Here is a 20,933-nt window from a genome sequence, read left to right on the forward strand (position 1 = left end):
CTTTCTGCCACCGTAATACTGTCCTTGACTAACAATGCCACCCCTGCCCCTCTTTTACCACCTTCCCTGAGCTTACTGAAATATCTAAACCCCGGCACCTGCAACAACCATTCCTGTCCCTGCTCTGTCCATGTCTCCGAAATGGCCACAACATCGAAGTCCCAGGTACCAACCCATGCCGCAAGTTCACCCACCTTATTCCGGATGCTTCTGGCATTGAAGAAGACACACTTTAAACCACCTTCCTGCCTGCCGGTACACTCCTGCAACTTTGAAACCTGACTCATGTCCTCACTACTCTCAACCTCCTGTATACTGGAACTACAATTCAGGTTCCCAAACCCCTGCTGAACTAGTTTAAACCCTCCCGAAGAGCATGAGCAAATTTCCCCCCCAAGATATTGGTACCCCTCTGGTCCAGGTGTAGACCATCCCGTTTGTATATGTCCCACCGACCCCAGAATGAGGCCCAGAATGATTTCACATGCATACTTACAGCTTCCTACATTCCAACAGTGAATATGATTCAAAAGTACTCCATTGGCTTTAAAACACTTTAGGTGGTCCAGTGGGAGTGAGGTTTTATAGAAATGTACATTTGTTCTAATTGTTCGCAATTAGGATATATTACATTCAGTGTCCTTACCAGAATCATTGATAAAGATTGAGTCTTCAAACATTCTTGAACGTTGTTTTAAAATGCCCTTGGAGAATTTATTGAGCAGTGAAAGGCGGGAAGAGCAACTCATTAAATGAAGTTCATGGTGTTTACAGTTCAGTTTTTAATTGTTTTTTTTTACTATAGCGCAAGAGGACTGGACATATGTCTCGCTAAAACTGAGACTGGCTGACAATCAGGTCTCTGAAGTGAACCTGCCTTGAGATTGGAAAGGTTCAACCTGAAGCTGTTGAGCTCACAGCCAATAATGGAAGAACCACAGGAAAACCAGCAGCCCTCCAGTTCCAATGAAGAGCAAACTCCAAAGGCCAGCAGTAAATTGGAAACCTTTTTCGATTTTTGCGGTCACAATGTGTGTATCACACGGGAAATCAAAAGTACCCTCGGAATATCAGCAATTATCTGGGAAGCGGTAAGTTCAATGTTTGTTATTAAAAGAGCAACAGCAGATGGTTCTATCTTTGACTTCAATCAGCTCTGGTCAACATATTGAGGAAGATCTACTGCATGTAGGAATGATTCCTCTTGACGCACAATCTAGAACTAAGGGTTGGTTTACTAAGTCATGGTGAGTCCACACCAAGTAAAATAAAGAAACAAAGTTTTCATTTACAGCACAATGGGGGCGATTCTCCGATATTGAGGACAAGTGTTCGTGCCGTTGTGAACGCCGTCGCATTTCACGGCGGCGCAAACAGGGCCTGGACACGACCTATTCGGGCCCGCACGGGGGGCAGCACAGCGCTGGAGCAGTTCACGCAGCTCCAGTGTCCTTACACAGTGCCAAATGGGCGCCGCACCAACCAGCATGCGCAGTTGGGCCGCACCATCCTGCGCATGCGCGGGGAACATCTTACGCACGCCGGCCCCTCACCAACATGGAGCCGGTGTTCTAGGGCCGCGCACGGAAGGAGGTAGGCCCGGGGGGGCAGAGGCCAGCCCGCCAATCGGGGGCCCCTGATCGCGGGCCAGACCCCATCGGAGGCCACCCAGTGAAGGAGCCCCCCCCCCCCCCCCCCCCCACACACAGGCTGCCCTCTCAGCGTTCCCGCAGAGTTCCTGCTGGCAGCGACCAGGGGTGGACGGCGCCGGCGGGAACCTCTCGTGTCGTAGCGGCCACTCGGCCCATCCGGGCCGCAGAATCGACGCTCGCCGGTTCTCCGAGTGGCCCGGTGCGAATCGCGCGCCGCTGGTTTCCGGGGGGGTGGGAGAATTGAGAATTGCGTGCGGGGGTTGGGGCGGCGTGGCGTGATTCGCGCAGTGCCCCGGCGATTCTCCCACCCGGCGTGGGGGGGGAGAATAGCGCCCAATATATCCACAGCCCGGTAGATCCCTACCGGGTTCCTTTCAGGGCGGTGCCTTACTGGCTGACCTTTTATACAGAGGTTAATAGAGATTCCCTGCCCCCAGCTGGGGAGCTCATACTCTGGAAGGGTCATGGGAAAGATATGCATTTCCACCCTGTAGCCCCATGCAGGCTATTGCAGTCAGGTGAAACAATTAAGGAACAGTGAAAAACTTTCCAAGCGATTTTTCACAGTGCTCAGCAAAGGTTTATACCAACAAAACGGAAGGGTGGTAGAATGATGGGAAATCGATCTTGGATATCTAAGGAAATAAGGGAGAGTATCAAATTGAAGGAAAAAGCAGACAATGTGGCAAAGATTAGTGGGCGACGAAAAGCTACTAAAAAGGCTATGAAAAAGAGTAAGATAGATTATGAGAGTAAACTTTCTCAGAATATAAAAACAGATAGTAAAAGTTTCTACAAATATATAAAACAAAAAGAATGGCTAAGGTAAATATTGGTCCTTCAGATGATGAGAAGGGAGATTTAATAATGGGAGATGAGGAAATGGCTGAGGAACTGAACAGATTTTTTGGGTCGGTCTTCACAGTGGAGGACACAAATAACATGCCAGTGACTGATGGAATTGAGGCTGTGACAGATGAGGACCTTGAGATGATTGTTATCATGAAGGAGGCAGTGATGGGCAAGCTAATGGGGCTAAAGGTAGACAAGTCTCCTGGCTCTGATGGAATGCATCCCAGAGTGCTAAAAGAGATGGCTAGGGAAATTGCAAATGCACTAGATAATTTACCAAAATTCACGACACTCTGGGGTGGTCCCGGCAGATTGGAAATTAGCAAAGTGATACCACTGTTTAAAAAAGGAGGTAGGCAGAAAGCGTGTAATTATAGGCCAGTTAGCTTAACTTCGGTAGTAGGGAAGATGCTGGAATCTATATCAAGGAAAAAAATAGCGAGGCACCTGGATGGAAATTGTCCCATTGGGCAGACGCAGCATGGGTTCATAAAGGGCAGGTCGTGCCTAACTAGTGGAATTCTTTGAGGACATTACCAGTGCGGTAGACAACGGGGAGCCAATGGATGTGGTATATCTAGATTTTCAGAAAGCTTTTGACAAGGTGCCACACAAAAGGTTGCTGCATTCGATAAAGATGCATGGCATTAAGGGTAAAGTAGTAGCATGGATAGAGGATTGGTTAATTTATAGAAAGCAAAGAAAAGCAATTTGGTGGATTAATGGATGTTTCTCTGGTTGGCAATCGTTAGCTAGTGGTGTTCCTCAGGGATCAATGTTGGACCCATAATTGTTCACAATTTACATAGATGATTTGGAGTTGGGGACCAAGGGCAATGTGTCCAAGCTTGTAGATGACACTAAGATGAGTGGGAAAGCAAAAAGTGCAGAGGATACTGGAAGTCTGCAGAGGGATTTGGATAGTTTAAGTGAATGGGCTAGGGTCTGGCAGATGGAATACAATGTTGCCAAATGTGAGCTAATCAATTTTGGTAGGAATAACAGCAATAAGGATTATTACTTAAATGATACAGTATTAAAACATGCTTCTGTGCCGAGGGACCTGGGTGACCGAGAGCATGAATCGCAAAAAGTTGGGTAAAAGGTGCAACAGGTGATTAAGAAGGCAAATGGAGTTTTGTCCTTCATTGCTAGAGGGATGGAATTTAAGACTAGGGAGGTTATACTGCAATTGTATAAGATGTTAGTCATAGATTATCATAGAATTTACAGTGCAGAAGGAGGCCATTGGCCCATCGAGTCTGCACCGGCTCTTGGAAAGAGCACCCAATCCAAGGTCAACACCTCCACCCTATCCCCATAACCCAGTAACCCCACCCAACACTAAGGGCAATTTTGGACACTAAGGGCAATTTATCATGGCCAATCCACCTAACCCGCACATCTTTGGAATGTGGGAGGAAACCGGAGCACCCGGAGGAAACCCAAGCACACACGGGGAGGATGTGCAGTCTCCGCACAGACAGTGACCCAAGCCGGAATCGAACCTGGGACTCTGGAGCTGTGAAGCAATTGTGCTATCCACAATGCTACCGTGCTGCCCTAGTGAGGCCACACCTGGAGTATTGTGTTCAGTTTTGGTTTCCTTCCTTGAGAAAGGACGTACTGGCACTGGAGGGTGTGCAGAGGAGATTCACTAGGTTAATCCCAGAGTTGAGGGGGTTGGATTACGAGGAGAGGTTGAGTAGACTGGGAATGTACTTTTTGGAATTTTGACGGATGCGGGGGTATCTTATAGAAACATATAAAATTATCGAGGGAATAGATAGGATAGATGCGGGGTGGTTGTTTCCACTGGCGGGTGAAAGCAGAACTAGGGGGCATAGCCTCAAAATAAGTGGAAGTAGATTTAGGACTGAGGTTAGGAGGAACTTCTTCACCCAAAGGGTTGTGAATCTATGGAATTCCTTGCCCAGTGAAGCAGTTGAGGCTCCTTTATGAAATGTTTTTAAGATAAAGATAGATAGTTTTTTTAAGAATAAAGGGATTAAGGATTATGGTGTTCAGGCCGGAAAGTGGAGCTGAGTCCACAAAAGATCAGCCATGATCTCATTGAATGGTGGAGCAGGCTCGAGGGGCCAGATGGCCTACTCCTGCTCCTAGTTCTTATGTTCTTCATAAGGTAATGTAAGGGTTAATGAAATATTTACAGAAAGCTACTAGTGGGAGCAATCCTAGAAGATAATAAGGGATGACGCAGAGCCTTGTGGGACGGAAGGTTGGAGTAGGTGGTAGGAGCAGGAAGTGGCTAGGAGTACTGAAGATAGTGAGAGAGTAAGAAAATAGTTAATGAGTTGGTGAGTTAGATGTTAGATGAGTATAGTTTAATGTGTGATTAATCAACTGTCAGTTCTTAGGGATAAATGTCAAATCCAATTATAGTGTTAAATAAATGGTTTTGGAAGTTTACAAGACTCGTTGTTCTCTGATCAGCACTACACATCAAAGCCATCTGGTTAGAGCAAGGCAGAGAACAACACAAGAGACAATTAATCTGCATTTGGCAGGGATAATCAAGAAAAGTCAGCATGGTTTTGTTAAGGGGAGGTCATGTCTGACAAACTTGATTGAATTTTCCGAAAGGTGACCAGGTGTGTCGATGAGGGAAATGCATTTGATGTAGTCTACTTGGACTTCAGCAAGGTTTTTGATAAGGTCCCACACGGGAGACTTTAACAGAAAGGGCGAATAACGTTTCTGCATTTTTAATGCCAGTTTAAAGTTATGCCATTTGGGATGAAGAATGCACTGGGTGCAAAGACGAGCTAACAAGGTAATTTCTGGACGAAAGGGTTGTGCAGTATACATAAACGCTCTGGTGGTGTTTAATCAAACATGGAAGCAGCATTTGGAACATTTGAAGGAATTGTTCAATCCAGTGCAAGAGGTTGGCTTGGTGGGAAACATCACTAAAAGTGAGTTTGCAAAAGCGCAAGTCACAATCTTAGGCCGTACCATTGGTCATGGCACGGTGGCACGGTGGTTAGCACAGTTGCCTCACGGCGCCAGGGACCATGTCTCTCTGTGTCTGCTTGAACAAAGAACAAAGAAAATTACAGCACAGGAACAGGTCCTTCAGCCCTCCCAGCCTGCGCCGATCCAGATCCTTTATCTAAACCTGTCGTCTATTTTCCAAGGATCTACTTCCCTCTGTTCCCCGCCCGTTCATATATCTGTCTAGATGCATCTTGAATGATGCTATTGTGCCCGCCTCTACCACCTCCGCTGGCAAAGCGTTCCAGGCACCCACCACCCTCTGCGTAAAAAACTTTCCACGCACATCTCCCTTAAACTTTCCCCCTCTCACCTTGAAATCGTGACCCCTTGTAATTGACACCCCCACTCTTGGAAAAAGCTTGTTGCTATCCACCCTGTCCATACCTCTCATAGTTTTGTAGACCTCAATCAGGTCCCCCCTCAACCTCCGTCTTTCCAACGAAAACAATCCTAATCTACTCAACCTTTCTTCATAGCTAGCACCCTCCATACCAGGCAACGTGCTGGTGAACCTCCTCTGCACCTTCTCCAAAGCATCCACATCCTTTTGGTAATGTGGCGACCAGAACTGCACGCGGTATTCCAAATGTGGCCGAACCAAAGTCCTATACAGCTGTAACATGACCTGCCGACTCTAGTATTCAATACCCCGTCCGATGAAGGCAAGCATACTGTATGCCTTCTTGAGCACTCCATCGACCTGCATTGCCACCTTCAGGGTACAATGGACCTGAACTCCTAGCTCTCTCTGTCCATCAATCTTCCATTGACCGTATAGTCCGCTCTTGAATTAGATCTTCCAAAATGCATCACCTCGCATTTGCCTGGATTGAACTCCATCTGCCATTTCTCTGCCCAACTCTCCAATCTATCTATATTTTGCTGTATTCTCTGACAGTCCTCCTCGCTATCTGCAACTCCACCAATCTTAGTATCATCTGCAAGCTTGCTAATCAGACCACCTATACCTTCGTCCAGATCATTTATGTATATCACAAACAACAGTGGTCCGAGCACGGATCCCTGTGGAACACCACTAGTCACCTTTCTCCATTTTGAGACACTCCCTTCCACCACTACTCTCTGTCTCCTGTTGCCCAGCCAGTTCTTTATCCATCTAGCTAGTACACCCTGAACCCCATACAACTTCACTTTTTTCATCAACCTGCCATGGGAAACTTTATCAAACGCCTTACTGAAGTCCATGTATATGACATCTACAGCCCTTCCCTCATCAATTAACGTTGTCACTTCCTCAAAGAATTCTATTAGGTTTGTAAGACATGACCTTCCCTGCACAAAACCATGCTGCCTATCACTGATAAGTCTATTTTCTTCCAAATGTGAATAGACCCTATCCCTCAGTATCTTCTCCAACAGTTTGCCTACCACTGACATAAAGCTCACAGGTCTATAATTCCCTAGATTATCCTTGCTACCCTTCTTAAACAAAGGGACAACATTAGCAATTTTCCAGTCCTCTGGGACCTCACCCGTGCTCAAGGATGCTGCAAAGATATCTGTTAGGGCCCCAGCTATTTCTTCCCACGCTTCCCTCAGTAACCTGGGATAGATCTCATCCGGACCTGGGGATTTGTCCACCTTAATGCCTTTTAGAATTCCCAAAACTTCCCCCTTCCTTATGCCGACTTTGTCCTACTTTGTCGATATTTGTCCTACTTTCCCGATATTCCTCCAAAGCTTCATCAGTTTTAAGTCGCCTAGATCTTGTGTATGCTTCCTTTTTCATCTTAGCTAGTCTCACAATCCCACCCGTCATCCATGGTTCCCTAATCTTGCCATTTCTATCCCTCATTTTCACAGGGACATGACTGTCCTACACTCTAATCAACCTTTCCTTAAAATACTCCCACATTTCAAATGTGGATTTACCCTTAAACAGCTGCTCCCAATCCACAGTCCCTAGCACCTGCCAAATTTTGTTATACTTGGCCTTTCCCCAATTTAGCACTCTTCCTTTCGGACCACTGTCGTCTTTGTCCATGAGTATTCTAAAACTTACGGAATTGTGATCGCTATTCCCAAAGTAATCACCGACTGAAACTTCAACCACCTGGCCGGGATCATTCCCCAATACCAGGTCCAGTACGGCCCCTTCCCGAGTTGGACAATTTACATACTGCTCTAAAAAACTCTCCTGGATGCTCCTTATAAATTCTGCTCCATCTACGCCTCCAACACTACATGAGTCCCATTCAATGTTGGGGAAGTTAAAATCTCCCATCACGACCACCCCATTGCTCCTACATTTTTCTATAATCTGTCTACATATTTGTACCTCTACTTCTCGCTCACTTTTGGGAGGCCTGTAGTCAAGTCCCAACAATGTTACTGCACCCTTCCTATTTCTTAGCTCTACCCATATTGCCTCAGTGCTCGAATCCTCCATCGTATCCTCCTTAATCATATCTGCGATATAATCTCTGACCAGTAATGCAACTCCTCCACCCCTTTTACCTCCCCCTCTATCCCTCCTGAAGCATCTATACCCTGGGATATTTAGTTGCCAGTCTTGCCCTTCCCTCAACCAAGTCTCAGTAATACCAATAACATTATATTCCCAGGTACTAATCCAAGCCCTAAGTTCATCTGCCTTACCTGCTATACTTCTCGCACTGAAACAAATGCCCCTCAGACCACCTGTCCCTTTGCGTTCATCATCTCTTCCCTGTCTACTCTTCCCCTTAGTCACATTGAGTTTATTATCTAGTACCTTACTGGCTTTAGTTGCTGCCTCTTTACTGACCTCTAACTTCCTAATCTTGTTCCCAACCCCTGCCACATTAGTTTCAAACCTCCCCAACAGTGTTAGCAAATGCACCCCCAGGACATTGGTTCCAGTCCTGCCCAGGTAGAGACCATCCGATTTGTAATGGTCCCACCGCCCCCAGAACCGGTTCCAATGTCCCAAAAATCTGAACCCCCTCCCTCCTGCACCATCTCTCAAGCCACGTATTCATTCTGACTATTCTTGAATTTCTACTCTGACTGTCTCGTGGGACTGGTAGCAATCCTGAGATTACTACCTTTGAGGTCCTACTTTTTAACTTATCTCCTAACTCCCTAAATTCTGATTGTAGGACCTCATCCCGTTTTTTTACCTATATCGTTGGTGCCTATATGCACCACGACAACTGGCTGTTCACCCTCCCCCTTCAGTATGTCCTGCAGCCGATTTGAGACATCCCTGACCCGTGCACCCGGGAGGCAACATACCATTCTGGAGTCTCGCTTTCGACCACAGAATCGCCTGTCTACTGCCCTTACGATTGAATCCCCTATGACTATAGCCCTGCCAGTCTTTTTCCCGCCCTTCTGTGCAGCAGAGCCAGCCACGGTGCCATGAGCCTGGCTACTACTGCCTTCCCCTGGTGAGTCATCTCCCCCAACAGTATCCAAAACGGTATACCTGTTTTGGAGGGAGATGACCGCAGGGGACACCTGCACTGCCTTCCTGCTCTTTCTCTGCCTTTTGAACACCCATTCCCTGTCTCCCTCACCAATCCTAATCTGCGGTGTGACCAACTCACTGAACGTGCTATCCACGACCTCCTCAGCATCGCGGATGCTCCAAGTGAGTCCGTCCGCAGCTCCAGAGCCGTCATGCGGTCTAACAGGAGCTGCAGCTGGACACACTTCCCGCACATGAAGGAGTCAGGGGCATCGGCCGCGTCCCTGAACTCCCACATTGAGCACGAGGAGCATAACACGGGTCTGCGATCTCCTGCCATTTTTACACTTTACCTTAACTGATTACAAATATAATATCAAATAATGAATAAGTGAAAAGAATGAAGATTTTACTTACCAATCGCAATGCTTACCAACACACGAAGAGTTAAATTTCTCCCAGCTACTGCTAATTGGAGCACTTTCCTTACCAGCCAATCAGGTCACTGCTTTGCTGTGATGTCACTCTTCAAGGTAAGTTTTTAAAAAGGAAAACTTACTTTCCCGACAGGCCGCTGGCCACTGCTCCCGCCGAAATCTGAAAGCTGCTTCTCCGGCAGCTGTGTCCCCGCCGCTCTCCTCACGCTCTTTTATCCTGTGTCCCCGCTGCTCTCCTCACGCTCTTTTATCCTGTGTCCCCGCCGCTCTCCTCGCGCTCTTTCACTGAGTCTTCGCCGCTCTCCTCGTGCTCTTTCACCACAGGCTGTGACGTCACGGTTCAACTTCTTTCTACTTCTACCTGCCCTCGAGTCTCCCTCTTGATCTTTACTCGGCTGGGATCCTTACAGTGATTGTCTTTTTTTTTGGTTGGAGGAGAAGGTGGGGAGGGAAACACTGAAGAAGTGTATTGGGTTTAACTGTCACTTGACAACAGCTCCTCCACAAACCTCCTTCAAGATACGTTGGCCGCAATGCACTGATGCCAATTTTCCCCGCAACAGCCAATCAGAAGCTCCGCTCCACTGCCCTCTGGGTGCTCCTGTTTCCTCCCACAGCCCAAAGATATGCAGGTTAGGTGGATTTGCCATGATAAATTGCCCCTTAGTGTCCAAAAGTTGCCCAAATTGCCAAAGATTAAATGGGGTTACATGGTTACGACAGGGGAGTGGATCTAGGGTAATTTGCTCTCTCAGAGGTTTGGTATTGACTCGATGGGCCAAGTGACCTCCTTTTGCAATGTTGAGATTCTATGGTTTTATGAGTCTACATGGTCAGATGGCCACACAGAATGCAAAAAGGAAGAGCTGGATTCTCCCGCCCCACCGGGCGCAAGAACGCCACGGGCGAGCGGCGGACAATGGAGAAGTCCGTTGACCTTGGATGGGTTTCTCCGGTCGCTGGGAGGATGTGGCCCGAGAATCCCGCCCGGAAACTATTGGGGAGTTTCCAATACCATCAATGAGAAGAGAAGTTTAAAGATTTTTGGGTACGAATGGTTTCTACAGAAAATCGTGCCAAATTCTAGCAGTGTAGTTCCTTCAGTATTCACACAGGAAAAAGACAATGTTGTCGAGGAGAATACTGAGATTCAGGCTACTAGACTAGAAGGGCCTGAGGTTCATAAGGAGGAGGCGTTAGCAATTCGGGAAAGTGTGAAAATAGATAAGTCCCCTGGGCCGGATGGGATTTATCCTAGGATTCTCTGGGAAGCTCGGGAGGAGATTGGGCGGGGGCGGGAATCCGGCCGCTCCGGTTGGCGGGACCCCCGAATGGGCCGAAGTCCCGCCCAGGAATTGCCTGTCCCGCCGACGTAAATCAAACCTGGTATTTACCGGCGGGACCAGGCGGCGTGGGCGGGCTCCGGGGTCCTGGGGGGGGGCGATCTGACCCCGGGGGGTGCCCCCACGGTGGCCTGGCCCGCGATCGGGGCCCACCGATCTGCGGGCGGGCCTGTGCCGTGGGGGCACTCTTTCCCTTCCGCCTCTGCTACGGCCTCCACCATGGCGGAGGCGGAAGAGACTCTCCCCACTGCGCATGCGCGGGAAACTGACAGCGGCCGCTGACGCTCCCGCGCATGCGCCGCATTTCCGCGCCAGCTGGCGGGGCAACAAACGCCATTTCCGCCAGCTGGCGGGGCGGAAATCCCTCCGGCGTCGGCCTAGCCCCTCAATGTTGGGGCTAGGCCGCCAAAGATGCGGAGACTTTCGCACCTTTGGGCCGGCGCGATGCCCGTCTGATTGGCGCCGGCTTTGGCGCCAGTCGGCGGGCATCCCGCCGTTGGGGGAGAATTTCGCCCCTGGGCGGGACTTCGGCCCATCCGGGCCGGAGAATCCAGCGGGGGGTCCCGCCAACCGGCGCGGCCGGATTCCCACCCCCGCCCAATCTCCGGGAGCGGAGACTTCGGCGGGGGCGCGGGCGGGATTCACGGCGGCCAACGGCCATTCTCCGACCCGGCGGGGGGTCGGAGAATGACGCCCCTGTTGTTTAATTTTCCAGAAAGCTAAATGTTCAAAGTAAATATTCGACCATCGAGAAGGAAAGTTTGAGTTTGGTATTGGCATTGCAACATTCTGACATTTATATTGCTACCAATTCATCAGAGACTGTTTATGCAAATCATCATCCATTGATGTTTCTGGAGAAGGTTAAGGATAGAAATGCAAGACTGTTTAGATGGAGTTTATTGCTCCAACCATTTAACTTGAAAATTACATATGTAGCAAGGAGAGAAAGAGTAATTTCTGATGCTTTATCATCACTTTGAGATGTGAGAAGAATTGAACATTCTAAGTTGGGAAATAAAGACTGAAAGGGACTGTACTCATGTTTAAATGTGTATGCCTAAATATGACAAAATACGTATCGTAATAGTAATGTTTAGTAATGCGTAGTATTTAAAGTTGAAAAACTTTTGAAAATGAAGCCACCTTTTCGTATTGCTGGTTCATCATTTTAAGGAGGAGGTGCGGTGTGTTGCATGTTCGAAATTGTTGTATTTTATATTTGTTGCAGCAATATTATTTAAAAAACGGCCGACACAGTGATGCAGTGGTTAGCACTGCTGCCTCATGGCGCCGAGGACCCGCATTCAATCCCGGCCCTGGGTCACTGTCCCTGAGGAGTTTTCACATTCTCCCCTTGTCTGTGAGGGTCTCATCCCCACTACCCAAAGATCTGCAAGTTAGGTGGGTTGGCCACGCTAAATTGCCCCTTAATTGGATAAATTAAAAAATAAATGTTATTTTAAAAACTGGTTTAATATTCATACAGTCAGTATGTCTGCTAAAACTGTGATTAAGATGATTGTAAAAGTGAGGTAATCATTATTTTCACCATTCACTTATTTACAGATAGTGGGCTCATGGAACATTGTTGTAGGTTTTGGAGGATCTGTGTAGTGTTGATAATTTATGAGGAACTGTGTTTTGTCCTGGATAACCAGGCATTTGGACATCATGTGGGAGGAGACAGTGGAATGTCTAATGCTAAGGGTAAAGATGATGTCATTGAGGGGAAGAGCCATGTCTGTCTGTAGTTTCAGTTTACCAGAGGATTTTAAGTTGAACAACAATGTCTTGAGCTGGCTCCTGAAAGGCCCTCTCCAAGGTCACATCACAAAGAAAAGCAAGTAAACCTGATTGTTTACTTTATTGGTGGGCAGCACAGTAGCACAGTGGTTAGCACAGTTGCTTCACAGCTACAGGGTCCCGGGTTCGATTCCCAGCTTGGGTCTGTGCGGAGTCTGCATGTTCTCCCCGTGTCTGCGTGGGTTTCCTCCGGGTGCTCCGGTTTCCTCCCACAGTCCAAAGATGTGCGGGTTAGGTGGATTGACCATGATAAATTGCCCTTAGTGTCCAAAAAGGTGGGGTTACGGGGATAGGATGGAGGCGTGGGCTTAAGTAGGGTGCTCTTTCCAAGAGCTGGTGCAGACTCGATGGGCCAAATGGCCTCCTTCTGCACTGTGAATTCTATGATGATTCAATGATATTGATTTTTTAAAAATTAGAATATCTATTGTTGCAGATGTAGGGAGTACGTTAAAGTGTTTTCCTATTATTTAAGAAGTGTTTTAATTGTTAACTATGGATCTATTATTTTGTTACTAATGTGATTGATTTTGTGGTTAAGTTAAGTTGTTTTTTTAACAGAATACTTATTGGTCAGTGCTGTCACCTCTCCTTACAGTTTTGCAAATAGTTGAGTTCTCATCCAGGATCCTAACAACTAAGTCACTGCCCTTGACTCCCTTTAACCTCAATTGTGCGAATAAATGTATTATGGGGTACTTTATCAAATCCTTTTGAAAGCCCATACATCTGTAGCCACACTAATGTTATGAAAACTTAATCAGAAGACTGAATCAAGTTTGCTCATGACATTTTCCTTGAAGACTTTAATGTATATCCCATAGTTTGTTCTGAGGAACAACAAGCTTTGTTCCCAATTATTGTTCCAAACATTTTCTACTCGTGGCGATAGGCGCGTGGATATCAATTTAATCCTTCTTATTTTATTGGCTACCCCTGTAATTTTGTTACTTTCCAGTACTCAGACATAGAATTTACAATGCAGAAGGAGGCCATTTGGCCCATCGAGTCTGCACCGGCTCTTGGAAAGAGCACCCTACCCAAGGTCAACACCGCCACCCTATCCCCATAACCCAGTAACCCCACCCAACACTAAGGGCAATTTTGGACACTAAGGGCAATTTATCATGGCCAATCCACCGAAGCATTGCCCAGGTCAAGGAGACACAGCCTGAGTGAGAGAGATACAGACCGAGTGAGAATTTGGTAATTTGGTGCAGTGAGGTAATTCAGTGAAGAGTGGGAGAAGGTGCTTTTTCCTTACTGTTTTGTTCTCTCTCTTTCATTGGGCCTAATTTCGGGAGCCGTTCGGAGGAGGGGGAGCAGTCTCTGTGAGTATAAAAACCTAACGGAAACTTCCTGTTTTCCAGTTTTTTTTCCAAACGTGACGTCAGAGGGAAGCTGTGATCTGAGTGGTTGATAGCAAATCTGCCCCAAATTTAAAAAAAAACACAGCTAAACTCAGAAACTTAACTTAAACTAATTAATTAATTAGTGATGGCTGGTCAGGTGATGTGCTTGAGCTGCTTGATGTGGGAGCTGGCAGATCCCATTGCGAGCTGCAGCGACCACATCTGCAGTAAGTGTTGGCTGCTCGAAGAGCTCCGGCTCAGAGTTGATGAGCTGGAGTCTGAGCTTCAAACACTGAGGCACATCCGGGAGGGGGAGACTTACCTGGACACTGTGTTTCAGGAGGCAGTCACACCTGTCAGAGTAAGTAGTTTAAATCCTGCCAGTGGCCAGGGACAGCAGGGTGTGACTGCAAGTCAGGCAGGTAAAGGGAACCAGCAGTCAGGAACTCAGGAGCCTCAGCCCTTGACTCTGTCCAACAGGTATGAGGCACTTGCTCCCTGTGTGGATGGCGAACAGGGCTGCAGGAAGGATGAGTCAGCTGACCAAGGCACCATGGTTCAGCAGGCCATTCAAGGGGAGGGAGTAAATAGGCAAGTTGTAGTGGATTCTATTATCAGGGGGATAGATAGTATCCTTTGTGAGCAGGATAAAGAGTCCCGCATGGTATGTTGCCTGCCCGGTGCTAGGGTGCGGGACATCTCTGACCGGCTTGAAAGGATACTGGAGAGGGAGGGGGAGGATCCAGTTGTTGTGGTCCATGTCGGTACCAACAACATAGGCAAGTCTAGGAAAGAGGACCTGTTTAGAGATTATAAAGAGCTAGGATTCAAATTTAAAAAACAGGTCCTCAAGGGTCATAATCTCCGGATTACTGCCCGAGCCACGTGCAAATTGGCATAGGGAGGCAAGAATAAGGGAAGTTAACACGTGGCTGAAAGAGTGGTGTGGGAAAGAGGGGTTCCTTTTCATGGGACACTGGCATCAGTTTTGGGACAGGGGGGACCTATACCGTTGGGATGGTCTCCACCTGAACCGAGCTGGGACCAGTGTTCTGGCGAAAAGAGTAAATAGGGTGGTCAATAGGACTTTAAACTAAAGATTGGGGGGGAAGGGAAAGTCAGGGAACCAAGAGGTGAAGTAATCAGTGGGAAGCGTAGCTGCTTAGGAATACAAAAAAGCACGAAAAGACAAAACTCAGGAGAGGTTACGATAGTCCCCATCCCACAAAATATGGCACAGTGTATGGAAAGGCTCAGTAAACCAAGGTCCACCACACTAAGAAAACAAAAAGGGACGGTCAATAGAGAATTAAAGGTGCTATATTTAAATGCGCGCAGTGTACGGAACAAGGTAGATGAGCTTGTGGCCCAGATTGTGACTGGCAGGTATGATGTGGTAGGCATCACAGAGACGTGGTTGCAGGGGGTTCAGGACTGGCATTTAAACATCCAAGGATTCACAACCTATCGAAAAGACAGGGAGGTGGGCAGAGGGAGCGGGGTTGCCTTGTTAATTAGGAATGAAATTAAATCAATAGCACTAAATGACATAGGATCAGATGATGTGGAGTCTGTGTGGGTAGAGTTGAGGAACCACAAAGGCAAAAAAACCATAATGGGAATTATGTACAGGCCTCCTAACAGTGGTCAGGACCGGGGGCACAAAATGCACCACAAAATAGAAAGTGCATGTCAGAAAGGCAAGGTCACAGTGATCATGGGGGACTTCAATATGCAGGTGACTGGGTAAATAATGCTGCCAGTGGACCTAAGGAAAGGGAATTCATTGAATGTTTACAAGAGGGCTTTTTGGAACAGCTTGTGATGGAGCCCACGAGGGAACAGGTCATTCTGGACTTAGTGTTATATAATGAGCCAGACTTGATTAATGATCTTAAAGTAAGGGAGCACTTAGGAGGCAGTGATCATAATATGGTAGAATTCAATCTCCAATTTGAAAGAAAGAAGGTAGAATCAGATGTAAAGGTGTTACAGTTAAATAAAGGTAACTACAGGGGCATGAGGGAGGAACTGACGAAAATCGACTGGGAGCAGAGCCTAGTGGGAAAGACAGTAGAACAGCAATGGCAGGAGCTTCTGGGAGTAATTGAGGACACAGTACAGAGGTTCACCCCAAAGAAAAGAAAGGTTATCAGAGGGGGGATTAGGCAGCCATGGCTGACAAAGGAAGTTAGGGAATGCATCAAAGCAAAAGAGAAAGCCTATAATGTGGCAAAGAGTAGTGGGAAGTCAGAACATTGGGAAGGCTACAAAAACAAACAGAGGATAACAAAAAGAGAAATAAGGAAAGAGAGGATCAAATATGAAGGTAGGCTAGCCAGTAACATTAGGAATGATAGTAAAAGTTTCTTTAAATACATTAAAAACAAACGGGAGGCAAAAGTTGCATTGGGCCGCTCCAAAATGACGCTGGTAATTTTGTGATGGGAGACAAGGAAATAGCTGAGGAACTAAATAAGTACTTTGCGTCAGTCTTCACAGTAGAAGACATGAGTAATATCCCAACAATTCCGGAGAGTCAGGGGGCAGAGTTGAATATGGTAGCCATCACAAAGGAGAAAGTGCTAGAGAAACTAAGAGGTCTAAAAATTGATAAATCTCCGGGCCCAGATGGACTACATCCTAGAGTTCTAAAGGAGATAGCTGAAGAAATAGTGGAGGCGTTAGTTATGATCTTTCAAAAGTCACTGGAGTCAGGGAAAGTCCCAGAGGATTGGAAAATCGCTGTTGTAACCCCCCTGTTCAAGAAGGGAACAAGGAAAAAGATGGAAAATTATAGGCCAATTAGCCTAACCTCGGTTGTTGGCAAGATTCTAGAATCCATTGTTAAGGATGAGATTTCTAAATTCTTGGAAGTGCAGGGTCAGATTAGGACAAATCAGCATGGATTTAGTAAGGGGAGGTTGTGCCTGACAAACCTGTTAGAGTTCTTTGAAGAGATAACAAATAGGTTATACCAAGGAGAGCCAATGGATGTTATCTATCTCACGGGAGACTGCTGAGTAAAATAAGGGCCCATGGTATTCGAGGCAAGCTACTAACATGGATTGATGATTGGCTGTCAGGCAGAAGGCAGAGAGTTGGGATAAAAGGTTCTTTTTCGGAATGGCAACCGGTGACGAGTGGTGTCCCACAGGGTTCAGTGTTGGGGCCACAGCTGTTCTCTTTATATATTAACGATCTAGATGACGGGACTGGGGGCATTCTGGCTAAGTTTGCCGATGATACAAAGATAGGTGGAGGGGCAGGTAGTATGGAGGAGGTGGGGAGGCTGCAGAAAGATTTAGACAGTTTAGGAGAGTGGTTCAAGAAATGGCTGATGAAATTCAATGTGGGCAAGTGCGAGGTCTTGCACTTTGGAAAAAAGAATAGAGGCATGGACTATTTTCTAAACGGTGACAAAATTCATAATGCTGAAGTGCAAAGGGACTTGGGAGTCCTAGTCCAGGATTCTCGAAAGGTAAACTTGCAGGTTGAGTCCGCAATTAAGAAAGCAAATGCAATGTTGTCATTCATCTCAAGAGGCTTGGAATATAAAAGCAGGGATGTACTTCTGAAGCTTTATAAAGCATTAGTTAGGCCCCATTTAGAATACTGTGAGCAATTTTGGGCCCCACACCTCAGGAAGGACATACTGGTACTGGAGCGGGTCCAGCGGAGATTCACACGGATGATCCCAGGAATGGGAGGCCTAACATACGATGAACGTCTGAGGATCCTGGGATTATATTCATTGGAGTTTAGGAGGTTGACGGGAGATCTAATAGAAACTTACAAGATAATGAATGGCTTAGATAGGGTGAATGTAGGGAAGTTGTTTCCATTAGCAGGGGAGACTAGGACCTGGGGGCCCAGCCTTAGAATAAAAGGGAGTCACTTTAGAACAGAGATGAGGAGAAATTTCTTCAGCCAGAGAGTGGTGGGTCTGTGGAATTCATTGCCACAGAGGGCGGTGGAGGCCGGGACGTTGAGTGTCTTTAAGACAGAAGTTGATAAATTCTTGATTTCTCAAGGAATTAAGGGCTATGGAGAGAGAGCGGGTAAATGGAGTTGAAATCAGCCATGATTGAATGGTGGAGTGGACTCGATGGGCCGAATGGCCTTACTTCCGCTCCTATGTCTTATGGTCTAATCTGCACGTCTTTGGACTGTGGGAGGAAACCGGAGCACCCGGAGGAAACCCACGCACACACGGGGAGGACGTGCAGACTCCGCACAGACAGTGACCCAAGCCGGAATCGAACCTGGGACCCTGGAGCTGTGAAGCAATTGTGCTATCCACAATGCTACCGTGCTGCGGTACATTATTGCTGTATCCAGGGATGAATGAAAGACAAGGCTGTAGCCTCTCTGGTTTCCACATTCCTTCCAAGAGCATTTATCATGCAACCCATCCAGATTGCGTGGTTATTTTCTCCTTTAACTGCGAAAGGCTCAAAAGAAATCATATTTATGTACCTTTAATGAATTAAATTTCTCTGCGACCCTCACCTCTACTGCAAAATGGGCAACATTCTCTTTTTCTGCATTTTTCTTCCTTTGGCTAACCATTTATTATTTGCATTTTTATAAAACGTTTCTATGTGTCCTTTTGTGTCAATGTTTTCTCATTTACTCACTTGGCCCTTTTAATTCTTTGTCCCAATCTCCTCTGCTCTTTATTTACTCCACTTAATTTTGTATTGTGTTATCACAGAATCAAAAAATAATAGTGCAGAAAAAGCAGTTTGAACAAAGAAACAAAAAGCACAGGAACATTCTTCAGCCCTCCAAGCCTGTGATACCAACCTTGGCCAACACCCTCGGCACTTCCAAGTGCTATATCCATCTATAACCATCCTATCCATTTATTTGTCGAGATGCCTTTTATATGCTTCCACAACCTCCCCAGGCAGTGCATTCCAGGCACTCACCACCCTCTGTGTAAAAATACCTGCCTCGCTCATCTCCTCTCAACTTTGCAGCATGGACCCTAGTGACTAACACTTCTACCCTGGGAAAGAGTGCCTGCCCATCCACTCTATCCATGCCCCTCATAATCTTGTAAACCTTTATCAGGTCGCCCCTCAACCTCCCTCGTTCTATGAAAACAATCGGAATCTGTTCAGCCTCTCTGCATAGCTAACACTCTCCTGACCAGGCAACATCCTGGTCTCCCTCCTCTGCACCCTCTCCAAAGCCTCCACATCCTTCTGACAGTGTGGCGACCAGAATTGTGTGCAATATTTCAAGTGCAGTCTTATTAACGTTCTTTACAACAATAGCATGACTTGCCAATTTTTATACTTGTCCAATGAAGGCAATCATTCCTTTCATTCCTTATGCTTTCTTAACTACCTTGTTACTTGTATTGCCACTTTCAAAGATCTGTGGACCTGTATGCACATATCCCTCTGACTTTCTATATTCCTAAGAGGTTTGCCATTTACTGTGTATTTCCCCTCTATGTTGGACCTACCAAAATGCATTAACTCACATTTGCCTGGATTAAACTCCATTTGCCACTTCTCTGCCCAAGTCTCCAACCTATCTATGTCCTGCTGTATCCTCTGACAATCCTCAACACTATCTGCCACTCCACCAACCTTGGTGTCATCCACGAACTGACTAATCAGACCAGCTACATTTTCCTCCAAATCGTTTATGTACACTACAAATAACAGAGGCCCCCAGCACCGATCACCGTGGAACTCCACTAGTCACAACATTCCATTCAGAAAAACACCCTTCTACTGCTACCCTCTGCCTTCTGTGACCGAGCCAGTTCTGTAACATTTTGCAGCTCATCTCTGATCCCGTGTGACTTCACTTATTGTACCAATCTGCCATGAGGCACCTTGTCAAAGGCTTTATTGAAGTCCATGCAAAAAACATCCAGCGCCCTCCTCTCATCAATCAACTTTGTCACCTCTCAAAAAACTCAAGCAAGTTAATGAAGCACAACCTCCCTTCACAAAACCATGCTGTCGATCGCTAATGGGTCCATTTGTTTCCAAATGGGTATAAATCCTGTCCCTGAGAATTCTCTCCAATAATTTGCCGATTACCGATGTGAGGCTCACCGGTCTATGGTCTCCTGGATTACCCCTGCTACCTTTCTTAAACAGCGGTACCACATTAGCTATTCGTCAGTCCTGTACTGGTTGTACCCAATGAGGATACAAAGATGTCAGTCGCGACCCCAGCAATTTCGTCCCTTGCTTCCCTCAGTATTTTGGGGTAAATCCTATCCGGCCCTGGAGACCTTTCTATTTTAAAACACCCAATACCTCCTCCTTTTTGATGTCAACATGACCCAAACTATCCACACACTCTACCCAAGAATCATCTTCCACAAAGTCCTTTTCTTTGGTGAAGACTGATGCAAAGTGCTCATTTAGTACCTCGCCCATTTCCTCTGGCTCAACATGCCTTGAACTTGTGCCCCCCTCATAACTGACCCTTCAACTAAGGGGAACAGCTATTCCCTATCCACCCTGTCCATGCCCCTCATAATTATTGTTGTTATTTACCGCACTCTACCTCTGTAGCCCTCTAAGTTCATCACATTCAAAGATATATCCAGCTCTCTTTTGAAACCTCCGATGGAATTCACCTTCACCACACTCCCAGGCAATGCATTCCAAACCCCAACAATTCTCTGAGTAATGAAATTTCTCCTCATCTCACTCTGAGATTTTTGCTGACCTCTAGTCCTGGACATACCAGATGGTGAAAACAGAATATCCATCTTTTTTTTTTAATAAACATTTAATTGAGGTATTTTTTAGTATTCTAACTACAACACAATAAACATGTACATGAAACTATAAACATAGTGCAAAAGCCGTCTCCCATACAGGTCCCACCTTTATTAACCCCCTACTCGAAGCTAAACTAACCCCCCCCCCCCCCCCACTTCTGCTGACGATTAATTTTCAGCGAAGAAGTCGACGAACGGTTGCCACCTCCGGGCGAACCCTAACAGTGACCCTCTCAAAGCAAACTTGATTTTCTCCAAACAAAGAAAGCTCGTCATATCCGATAGCCAGGTCTCCGAC

General features: G+C 46.6%; 1 protein-coding gene across 2 annotated transcripts in view; it reads left to right on the forward strand.

Moving 5' to 3' along the window:
• The window catches only part of LOC140403360 (EEF1A lysine methyltransferase 3-like), a 231,709-nt gene that overhangs the window by 9,077 nt on the left and 201,699 nt on the right, over positions 1–20,933 (forward strand). For both annotated transcript variants that reach the window (XM_072491269.1, XM_072491268.1), the window contains exon 2: positions 806–1,091. In XM_072491269.1, coding sequence (XP_072347370.1) covers positions 927–1,091 — 165 coding nt within the window. In that variant the 5' untranslated portion in view covers positions 806–926. The remainder of the gene's footprint in view (positions 1–805; positions 1,092–20,933) is intronic.

Source organism: Scyliorhinus torazame, chromosome 27, assembly GCF_047496885.1.
Source record: "Scyliorhinus torazame isolate Kashiwa2021f chromosome 27, sScyTor2.1, whole genome shotgun sequence".
Taxonomy (NCBI): domain Eukaryota; kingdom Metazoa; phylum Chordata; class Chondrichthyes; order Carcharhiniformes; family Scyliorhinidae; genus Scyliorhinus; species Scyliorhinus torazame.